The 11,361-nt window shown below is 48.2% G+C and overlaps 1 protein-coding gene across 5 annotated transcripts in view; it reads right to left on the bottom strand.

The window, feature by feature from the left end:
- Positions 1 to 346: 346 nt before the first annotated feature.
- LUZP1 (leucine zipper protein 1) overlaps positions 347 to 11,361 on the bottom strand; it is a 46,388-nt gene continuing 35,373 nt past the window's right edge. For all 5 annotated transcript variants that reach the window (XM_076357089.1, XM_076357090.1, XM_076357093.1 and 2 more), the window contains exons 3-4: positions 6,997 to 7,161; positions 347 to 5,395 (exon numbers count right to left, since the gene is read on the bottom strand). In XM_076357089.1, the coding sequence (XP_076213204.1) occupies positions 5,357 to 5,395; positions 6,997 to 7,161 (204 nt within the window). In that variant the 3' untranslated portion in view covers positions 347 to 5,356. The remainder of the gene's footprint in view (positions 5,396 to 6,996; positions 7,162 to 11,361) is intronic.

Here is an 11,361-nt window from a genome sequence, read left to right as displayed (position 1 = left end):
GTGGCTCGTTTCCCTCTGTAGGAACACCCTTCCTCCAACCCGCTCTCAGCAATGACAAGTCCAGGTCATCCAGTCTAAGTGGAGAGTGGCTGTGTTCAACTTGATTTGCCATGTGTGTATGCACTGTCCATGCCTTAAATGCAGCCTAGGAATGGATGTACGAGATCTGCCTGGATACAGGCAAAAAACTAAGAACAAGGTAGTCAGACTCAGCACTAACACACAGTGCTGGAGACTGGAGCTGCCTTGGCACTTCACCAGGGGGCATCAGTACCTCTGAGTAATGGACACTGTGCAGGTGGACATTGTGCAGGGATTCAGCCGGAGCTATAAATACCACATCACAAACATGTAAAAAGAGTTTTTATTGGTTATATACTGCAGAGCTGACAGTGTTTGAGTCAGGAGAGGCATGCAGATAAAGTGTGTGTTTACATTTGGCATGCAGACTAAGAGCACTGTATAACTGGAAGGAGGTGAGCACCATGTGTATCCACTGCATGGGCAGCCTGGGGAGGAAAGAGCTGGCTTCCCTCTATTGAGCATGCTGAGACAGGGAGAGTTTTGAGAGGATTAAACAGTGCTGATAGCTCTATTGGACACAAAGTTTGTTTTAGGGAAATAGGCAATACTGTAACCCTGGAAAATTTGCTTAACTTGGATGAGTCTGTGATTACGAAAAGATTTCTTGCATTATTTGTCTTCTAACTAAGCTGCCCCAGCCCAAATATATATCTGCAAATACAAAAAAATAGATTTATTCTCTTAAAAATACATTCCATGCAGCCTGGAGTGCTGCTTCCCCAAGGCAGGAGCCTGCACTGCATGCTGGGCAGCCTAGGAAGATGATCCTTTGGGTCCTTAGGTTACTGACCATCAGAGGCATCTGCAAACAATGGCTTCATGTTTCATCACATACAGAGCAGTTCAGTGGAGGCTGGCCTTGGAGCAGTGCTTTGACCACTCCAGTGATGTGCAAGGGTGGCAGAGATGAGGTCTACTATATTAGAGATGACACCAATGTGACTATTGCTTCAATCTGTAGCTAGGAAATTGCTCATGTCAAGTGTCTCCTGAAGCACCAAGGTGCACCACCCTGCCCTGTGCTTCCTGCCCTTTTCCTTTACTGGAGGTACCGTCTGCAGGAGGACTGCGGGTCTCCCCTCGTCTGTGTCCAGTGAGCTGCTGTTTGACAATGCATGGCACTGGTGGTTGCACTGCGAAGCTGTCACCCCTCCATGCTACCCAAGCAGCTGGGAGAGGTGTTGCTCTGCATGCTGCAGATGTTTCTGGACACAAAGGAAGCTGCTCCATGAAGCAGCAAGCTGCTGGCCCCTCAGGCTGGTGCCAGCCATTCTGGGGAAAGCCGCTGGCTCTCCTAAAGGGACCAGCGTCTCTGTTTCCTTGGGAGAAGCGAGCACTGACACACTTCCTCTGTACAGCAAATACATTTACAACTTTGGAATTACCCGAGTGCTTGATGCGCAGCCTCATGGCATCATCAAGCCCACTGAAAAGCCTGTTATATTTATATGCTAAAATTACAAATACTTCTTCAGTGATGGCAATATTTACACATATACTCTATTTTACAGCTGTTCAAAAAAAGTGTGCAATTTGAGTAAAACACATTGTGTTTCCTGAAGTCATTGCTATAAGTTTAATAATACAATCAGCTCCTATTGCACTCATGATTAGAGGGCATGGCCCCTTTCAATTTTAAGGAAGGTTTTCTTTCTCAGATTTAATCTCGGTTCTGGTAAAAACAACCCAGTGTACAGTTACTGAGTGACATCTGTGTTCATTATTTACAAGCAATGAGACGGAGTCTAGAGCAAGAGTTCAAGGTATGTGCTGTAAAATATTGAACAAACGACTGAGGCAGCTGGAGAAAGGAGAGACGTCACCTGTGAGAAGCACCTGAGAAGAGCAGACAGTGCCAGAAGAGCTGCATTGCTGTGTCAGTAGCTGGGGCTCCTGCTGTGTGCTGTGAGCCAGCCAAACAGCAGGGTGAAGCCCTCCGGTTGCCCATGGCTATGGAAAAGCCTGGTCCTGGCTGACAGAAGGGGAAAACCAACAGCTATTGCTGCTGGTGGTTTTTCCCTTGCGCTTCAGACATGGGGTTGCGTTATTGGGGTGAGCTGTGGGGTTGAAAAGCCGATGGGTAAGCCAGAGTTTTGTGGGTAGGTACAGGGAAGCCTGTGTTAACCCAGCACATCGACACGTTGTAGGGATGCAGAGCTTCCCTGGCCAGGACTGAAACCGGTTCCCTTGGAAGGAGCTTAGGAAGCACCATGCTAAGCTGGATCCATGCCAAGAACGTGAGGAGGAGAGGGCTGGTGGATGTGTATGGGCACCCAAGTGTCCTGTGGGATGTGGACCACTGTCCTGCAGCAGGACGGGGCTCATCACTGGGAGGAAAGCCATACAGTCGCTGCTCAAAGTGATCCTCATCCTCCTCAGCGCGTATGTGCTGTCTGGCTGTTTATAAAACTAAGCTGCAAGTCCTGGGCAGCAGTGACATGGGGCAGGGTGGAGGCCCTCCTAAATATGCTGCTTCTCTGTGAGACTGAACTGCAATGCCAAGCAGGTTGTCAGCAGCGGTTCTTCATGGTGACTGTAACTGGGTATGTATTATACGACTGGAGAGCTGCTTAGCAGCAGGATTGGGAATGTAAACGGAGGTAAATAATTACTGTGATGTCTGAAGAGGCAGGTACATGCCAAGATGCCTCCGAGATGCGAACTCCCAGGTTCAGCAAGCAGGTACTGCAGGAGGCATTTGGGGCACTCACTGCAGAGCAGCTGCACTGGCTCGGAGGGGTTTTTGCAGCAGCATCTCCCATGCAACGGATGGAAGAGGACCTGAGGCAGCACGTTTAGTTTTGAAGGGAAATATTTTCTTTAACATGAAAATAAGGGGCAAAGAGTCAGAACATAGCATCCTGAGGCTGGCAGAGGCTAGCGAGCAAGCCAGCCCCGTGAGAGCACTGTTGAGATGTGGCACTTCTGGTCAGGCTGCAATTCTGTTTATCAGCCGTGGAAAGCCTGCAGGATTGCACGACGAGGCAAGGGAAGCTGATGCCATTCAAGCAATCGATCTCAGTAATGTCTCTTGTGTGGTGGTGGTGGTGGTGGTGATCCTGCCATACAGTTAACCTCTGAGCAAAGCAGGGTGCTCAGGGTGGATATTGCAATTTCACAGGCTCGTTTAAAAAAAAAAAAATCCATTGTGGTTTCAGATTGCAGAATATGCGCTAATTTTCAATACTTCCTGATAAACATGGAGCAGGGGGAGGCATGTCAAATATGAATTTAACTTCAGAATTTCAGTTTTTCACTTTTAGTTTCAATTTTGAGTTTAAAAATTTTTTTCCCATTATACCTGATGATATATTTATCCCATTCTCTACTAGCACTGCCATGTCATGAAATGGTAGGAGATAGCAGTTGATATAATTTATTGTAATATAATTTAATTTTAAGATTATTAGAGCTGCCACTTAGTACTAATTTAAAAGCATTATCTTTTTGTCTTGTTATGCAACTTGACACTTATACATGTCATGAAATATAAAAGAATAAAATGAAGGGTTAAAAATATAAATTTGGGAAACCATCTAAAAATTGCAAAAGGAAACACTTATTTTCAAAAATAAATTTTCCCTTCCTCCAAACAATATTAAAAAAAAAAATCATGTCACTGAAACACTTTCCTTTTTATATAAATGTTTTCATAGATATTTTCCATCCAGCTCTGGTTTTTTGATTCATTTGCCTCTCAGAATTGAGGCATATAATTCCAAGTGACAGGGAAGAGATAGGGCATATGGATGTGCATGTATGGATAGTCACACACGCACTGCTGTGGTAGCTGCTCATCTGGAAGGTGAGATGTGGGAACGAGTGTGAGGTGCAACTCAGACATGGGAGCTGCTGGGTCGCAGCTGTTTCCGCAGCACCTCCAAAACAGATAAGGGACCTTTTCCCTTCTGTAGCATTGTCCTTGTCCCTCCGCAGAGAGGGGTGTCTGTTTCCAACAGGCAGAAGAAAGCACTGGGGGAGGTCAGTGGTGTTTGTGTACAGGACAGGAAAACCGTGGGCCAGCCCTGCAGCTGGGTGGTGGGATGTAAAGGAAGGACTGGCGGAGCTCCAGCTGTGTGAGCCAGATGCAATCACCTTGCTCAGGGCAGATGCTGCTCCAACACCTGAGCACCTCTTGGAGCTGTGGGGGCGGCGTCTCCCCCGACAGTGATGCCATCTGCACTCGGTGGCCTGTGGGCACTGACAGGGTAACGTACCTCTGTATTTGAAGCAGTCTCTGACCATACCTGGGTCCCAGACATGGCGGATGGGGTGGTCCTGAAGAGGGGCACAGATCGAGGCTGCCTAGGTAGCCATACCGGAGCTCAGCTTAGGGTCCAATCCTGCTGTCTCCACCCTGTTTTTGGAAGGAGCAAGGACATTCTGCTTGTCTGTGAGGAAAAGCACTTGCTTCTTTTTCCCTTAGAGCTCAACTGCTGAGAAGGAGCAGCAGAGTTGTTGCCTGCAGAGCATGATGAACATAAAGCTTCAGGTAAAAAAGCACCCCAGTCCAAGTCAGGAGGAAGTTTCACTGCTGCGTGAACTGCTGTTGGTTTGGCTCAGCAGATGACTTCTTGGTGCAATATCTCAGCTGGTGATGAGCAGGTCATGCAAAGCTTGTTGCAGAGACTGACAGCAATAGGGAAGAAACTGCTTCTGAACAACATTTTCTGCTCTCCTTCCCTCTTAATGTGTAAAGTAACCAGTGTGGAATGGTTTCCTCCTGCCTAGAGACAGAGGGTGCTGGGAACACAGGTAGTGAGGTGACCACAACCCAAGACAACAAGGGTGTATTAGGGGAATGCAAACTCTCACTAGGAATGGAAAGCTTTCAGTTGTGGAGCCATGTAGGACAGCTGTCAGGGACTGGTGGACTGTAGTCACAGGGATACTTCTGGGATCTTGTCTAAATGCAAGTGATTAACAAGAAGTTCTGTCTTGTCCAGGGAGTACCATCGTTCAGAGTGGCTATGCAGTCAAGGTTTCCATATGGAGACAGACCTATCATCCTATGGAGGAAATTAAGATTGCAGGTACAGAGATGAGAAGTGGGAGTCCCCTGAGCAAAGTCTCTGCAGCTGCCTCTTCAGCAATGAAGAAAAAGAAGTCACTGGTAAAGCTCCTGTACCTTGCAAATCGCATTAGAAAACTGGTTTCAGGCTAGCTGAAGCCTCTGGAGAGGTTACAAATAGGTGTGACGCCCGTAAGCTTGGTACTATCCCACCTCTTGCTCCACTATGCAGCGTGTTCATTGAGTGGAAGGGAATACAACTCATCTCCGAGATGTTGTCCGGCAGGCACGGGAAGCACCCTGTAAGAGACAACCCCACAGCATCACACGCTGGCCAGGACCCACAGCTGCCTCTGGCGGCCTTTTTGCTCTGGGGAAGAGTATCGTGATTGCCCTTAGGCAGGATCCTAGCCTGATGGTGGGGCAGGGGAGGGCAGTGGCAGGATCAGTTTGGAAGATACAGGCTCTGTCAGCATTTACAGTGGAGTAAGCCCAAAGCAGAGTGACCTGGCCCTGCCCCACACAGGCAGGGCCTATTATCTTTTTTTATGCTGTAGCGTACCCTGCACCCACTTCCACACCTGGCACGTGGATCTGGCAAGTAAGATGCACAACAACTGACAACACAGAGGAGATGGAGCTGATCTAATGTCAGAGCACATCTCCATGTGCAAGGTGTTCAGGCTCCTGTTACAGTCGGTGGAGGTCTGGGCAAGACAGAAGATCTAAATGATGGTGTGTATGTTATGAGGACCTGACTTTAACCAAGCTTTTATTTGCTGTTGACCCAGTCTGTGCAGGCAAAGGAAGCACAGCACAGCCTCAGGTACAGGAGTCTGCATCTGGCCAGATGAATGTCACTGTGTGTAACACCTCTTGGTGACCACACAGAGCAGTGCTGTGGTGTCCCTTTCCTCAGCTACCAACAGGGACAGTGTCAGTTCACTACCCTCTACTGCAAACATTACTTTTATCTCTAAATACCAGTCTGCAAAACTCAGCTGGGACCATGTCCCTCTGGGCTCTTAATTTTGTGCAACTTCACCAAGAGGTATGACTACATAGGGCTCTCAGCTGCCTCACTGCAGTCCTGCTGCTCTCACATCAAGACTCAGCATCCAGTACTCCTGTGCATCCAGTAAGATACACTGACGATAGGTTTGAGGTCTTAAGATATTTCCTGCTGTGGGTGATCCATAAATGGAAAGATGCACTTTGCTCTGGGCAGCGCACAGGCAAAGAAGGAATGCCAGGAGGGAAAGAAAGTCTTTTGTACAGACATAAGTATGGCTGTGCACCTAGGAAAGTCTGCCCAGATCCCTATCTCCTCTGAAGGAAGCCCCCTGTGAAGAGGCGGGAATACAGGGGTTTTTTTCATAGTTCAGACAATAAGTCATAGTCACTATAATGTGGGCCATTTTCCACTTCTTTGTGTGTCCAGAACGATGTGTTTTAGGAGGCAGAGCAGCAGGTACGTAGCAGCAGACAAGCACCCTAGCAGTACAGCAGCCAGCTGAAGCAGGTAAGTCAGGGGCTCTGATTTTTCTCTCTAAATGTTTTTTTTCCATCCCTGATTGTGCATTACGTGCCAGAGGATGACTAGATGCAGTGCCTCTTATTCCCTGGAGAATGTTTTTAGCCATAAAGTTAGGTGAAACAAGTTTAGAACAGAAAAATAAGGTAGTACTTTTTTACTGGTATAGGAAATTAGTAGAATAATTTACCGAGGCAATACAGTAGACACTCCACCTCTGGGCAGTGCTAATTTAAGACTGGATTTCTCCTAAAAGGTTTACATTCATTTTGGACAAGTTCTCTTGTTACATTACTGGGAGGTCAGTTCAGATATTGGCTTCTTGCCTTGTAACTCTCTTTTCTGGATGGTCCTTGAAATCACTTACCTGCTCCTCCACTTGGAGACCCAGTGGTGCATGGGGGTTGGATTCGGGGTCCTGCAGCTCCATCTTGGTGGCCAGCCTTTTCCCTGGTGTGTCAACCTGTGAGAGGTACTCAGAAGAGCCATATTGTTTTCTTCTGGAACTGGGCACAAAATCTTTGCTTTCATCCTGTGCAAAGGAAAATAAAGAGGGTTGGGACTTGGGGACTATGAAGGGGTCTGGAATAGCACTGGGTTCCTGGTCCTGGGTTTGCAGTGCGAGGTGCTGCTTGAGTCCCTTGGCAAGGAGGGACTCGGGCCACCAGGCCAGCTCTGGCATGTCCTCACTTATGTGCTATTTCATAAAGATTTTTTTTAAAAACCATCCAGTAATTTTAACCCAAGTTATGGGTGTGGAGTCTTCTGTTCAGCTGAGTGACCCGTGCACAAATCTGTGCTCAGCCGGCATGGCTCACTGGGCCCAGAGTACTTGTACCCATGAGGGACCATCAGCAGAAAATCCCACGGTTGAGTGACTGAAGCAGTTTCTTAAAAGTATTAACTCTGAGTTTTAACTACCATGGGTGGGGGGTGGCCAGCAACCTGAATCTCCCATTTTCTTGATAATGAGGATGTGATGTGGGAGCATCCTACACTGTCTTCCTGCTACAGGCATCTAAATGGCACTTTTAAACTCACTAATGTTTTCTTAAATGTCTGCAGAGACATTTATGACATCGTACCCTGGGATTCAGACATCTACGGTCTGCCTTAAGGCTGGTTGTGGCATCCATGTCTTTTACTGAGGCTGCACCCTGCTGTGAGTCGCAGGAGGTGAGGAGTCCCTGTCACCCTCCAGCTCCCCGGGAAGATGGCAGTGCTTTTGCTGTTGCTGTTGCTGGTTGGAAAACCTCCTTACCCACAAGTTCCAGCCCTCTGTAAGGCACCATCATGTCAACACCAGAAACAAAACAAATCATTACAATGTTGAACTTTTACAATTGCAATAACATAATCAGCTACTGGGCAAAGCACGACGACTGCACTGCATTACTGAAGGCTTTATCAGCTCTGCTTGCTTTGGGGATGGAATCGTGTTTGCTGAAACACGCAGTGCACGGCCCTGTGAAGGGGCTGCGGGCACTGGTGGAACAGATTTGGCCCCTGCCCTGTGGCAAAAGGGAGAGCAGGGAAGGGAGAGGCAGCAGCCCCTATGCCTGGCAGAAAAGCATCTCTGAGATGGACACCAAGCTTTGATGGGCTCTCAGAAAGAAGGTGACATCCGGTGGGTCTGGATGGGCAAACATCTGCCCTGAGCTGGCCCCGCTGTGGATGACATCCAGCAAACACTGGACCCGACCTCCCCCCTTGTGATCCAAGCCCTACAACAGAAGTGAGATGTGAGCTGCAGCAGCAGCACCTCAGTGCATAGACACAACACAGGGACAAGGTCCCACAGGGACCTCCAACCAACCATGGGCCAGAGATAACCATGGTGGGCCAGGCTGCTCATAAAAGTGAGGTGATAATTTTAATTTAATGAATGGCAGTCATCTTGATGGACCTGGGACAGCTTAGCAAGGGCTAGGCACCTCTGTATTTCTGATACAGTAGTTGTCTTTAGAGATGAGGCCACTGGGTGAGCATATAGGAGCTCCATCCCCTTGGGCATCTGACCGTGTCAGTCCATCTCTGCTGTCAGGCAGCATAAATTTATGACCATCAACCCAGATACACTGGTCTCAAAGAGTTTCATAGGTAAAGAGCTGAGCCAGGGCCATCAGCCTGGCCACTCCCCAAGTGTCAGTGATGCCCTCCTGGTACTACACCAGAGCCGGGTCAGTGTGAAGCTCAGCATGCTCCATGGCACCCCAAAGGACAATCAGCTGGTCACTGACAAGCACCTGGGAAGCTGCTCTGAACAGGCTGTGACCCCCAGGATTTGCACAAAACGGAACACAACCCTTGGACAAAGTTACTGAGGTCCAAGGACAGATGAAAACACAGTGATGTGACGTGGCTGGCTGCTTAAGTAGACGCTTATGTGGAGTCAGCAAGGGTGAAATGGTGATGGATGCACTTTCTATTAGTCCCTAAAGCAGAGGAGAGAAGGGGCGAGAGGCAGCACATCCCTGGATACCGTCAGGGAGACTTTTCCATGAGACCCACCCACCATAAGAAGGTACACATAGCTCCACTTGAAGAAAAGCCTACCTTTACCTAATTTATGTGGCACACAGCTAGCTCCAGCCGTATTAATGTCACAGCCACAAGAAAAATGAATTAAGTGCATTTGTCTTGCATTACTGCCTGCTCATCTGCTCGCTGCCTGCCAGTGCCTTTGGACTAATTCGGGCATTGCAAATTTTCAGCAGTCAAACATCACACCAGAGAAATACCGACTTCATCATCTGAAACACGAAGCCCAACAGAATGACTGCTTGAGGTCTTGCACCTCCTCAGGTCTTTTATGGGAGCCTGAGAAAGGCTGGCTGCAAGCACTAGAGGGAGCTGGTCCTCAGGCTGCAGCATCCATCTAGAGCACCTACTGCTTTCTGGATCTCCCAAAGCAGCGCTCCAAAGAGCTGTTGCTTCTGTAGCACAAGTATTGCTAAGAGCTGCCAATACCTCCTGTAGCTTCATTAGGGACATTTGCCTACATCAGCAGTACAAAACCAGAAGGCTGAAATTACACCTTGTGCCTTGGCATCTCCTTGCAAGAATTATTTTCAGGTGCTCAGTTTGGGTCTAACCTGAGGGACAGGCTGAGGCAGGGGCCGAGCCTCCAGCTTGCTTTAGCCCCCTGCTGTGCTGCAGCAAATGGTCAGACATCATGAATATTTAATGGCGGAGAGAGAGATGTATTTTTGGCAAAACCAGCACAGACCCTGTGTTTCCAAAATAGGATTCTTAAGGTAATCTTCGACTTTGGATGGTGGAGCTGGGAAGAGGTGACAGTGATGCCTTCACAGGAAAGCTGAATGTGCAAAGTTAGCATAGATCAGTGTCAAGCCTTCTGCCAAAGAAATAGCTACATCTTTAACTGAAACACAAATCCCAGCAGAAACAGACTGCTTGTGATATGAGGCATATTATAAGCCTGAAGATACCGCTCAAAGGCAGATACTTTGGTTTTTTTCCAAAGGCATATGCAATAATTTGAGCTGCCCAAATACATAAAATTTGGTATATTTGGTGTATCTGTGTATCCGCAGTCTTTCAGGGTAACCTCATGCTCCTCATTTACAAGCTAAAAATATACTTAATTTATGACCAAGAATTCAGATTTGTGACTATGTGGTGTCAGGGTGATTTTATTTCAAAGTATGATGCGGACAGATACCTAACTCAATACTCCACAGCCCTGTGTGAACTAACCATGTGGTCTCTTTCCTGACTGCTTATCACTGCAGACACAGGCAAGGCTGGAAGCCAGCTAATTCATCAGGGATACCCAGGATGACCACACAGAGGTCAGGTTGCTCTGTCAGGTACACACCGCATAGCTAGCAAATTTGATCTGACAGTGGCCTTGAGACCACCCGCAGAACATACTGCAGGGCTACACTCAGCCCTGGGTGGGCTGCTAGGGGGAAGATGGGAAAGAAGTATGCAAGTGCCCACTCTTAAGGGCTCCATGATAAGTGGAGACCACTTAAGCTGTGAGACTCAAGGTTGTGGCTGCTGTGAATTCAAACTCCTGGGATAAAGGGAGGCCCAGGGATGGACCTCCTGTTTCCCAAGCACATAGGCTGCTGTTATGCAAAAGGACAACCTCAGTCATGCCAGTTCTGCCTGGATTCATGAAAGAGAAGTACAGACTGCCTGTGACCCACAAGTGACCCTGGCCAGGGAGACGATGTATTCTCAGTGTCCAAATGTAGCTTGGAAGGCCAACCTGCACTTCGTAACACCAGGCAACAGACTCTGCAAAGCAAAGCAACGGTGCAAATTCTTTATTCTTCATGTGCTTCTCATTGCCAGAGAAGTGGAAGAGAAGTTTTGCAAATGTAGAACTCCTTTCACATCTTCACCACCTCATCTTTGTCAATGCCAGAGTCATTCGGTTATGAATCTGTCCCCTCTGCCACCAGCCCTGTCAGATTACTCAGCTGGGCTCCTCCTGGAGACTGGCAATGGCAGCAGCTGCTTAGTACAGCTCTAAGTAAAGAGCAGAGGCAGGAGCTGCAGCAGGAACCGGCATGTGGTTTAATGGACTGGAGGGGCACTTGATGCCAGTGAGCTCGCTTGAAATACGCTGGAGCCTGCAGCTCCAGTGGCAAATATAGCTCACCAGACCAACTGCCTGCGTGTGTCAGCCCTGCTTTGAGGGACTCCCCCTCGCTGGTACCAGCCAAAGGAACAGGAAAAGAACACAGCCATCCCGTGG

This window comes from Aptenodytes patagonicus, chromosome 21 (assembly GCF_965638725.1).
Source record: "Aptenodytes patagonicus chromosome 21, bAptPat1.pri.cur, whole genome shotgun sequence".
In the NCBI taxonomy this organism is placed as follows: Eukaryota; Metazoa; Chordata; class Aves; order Sphenisciformes; family Spheniscidae; genus Aptenodytes; species Aptenodytes patagonicus.
The sequence above is the reverse complement of the archived record's forward strand: the minus strand, read 5'-3'. Positions and strand labels throughout refer to the sequence as shown.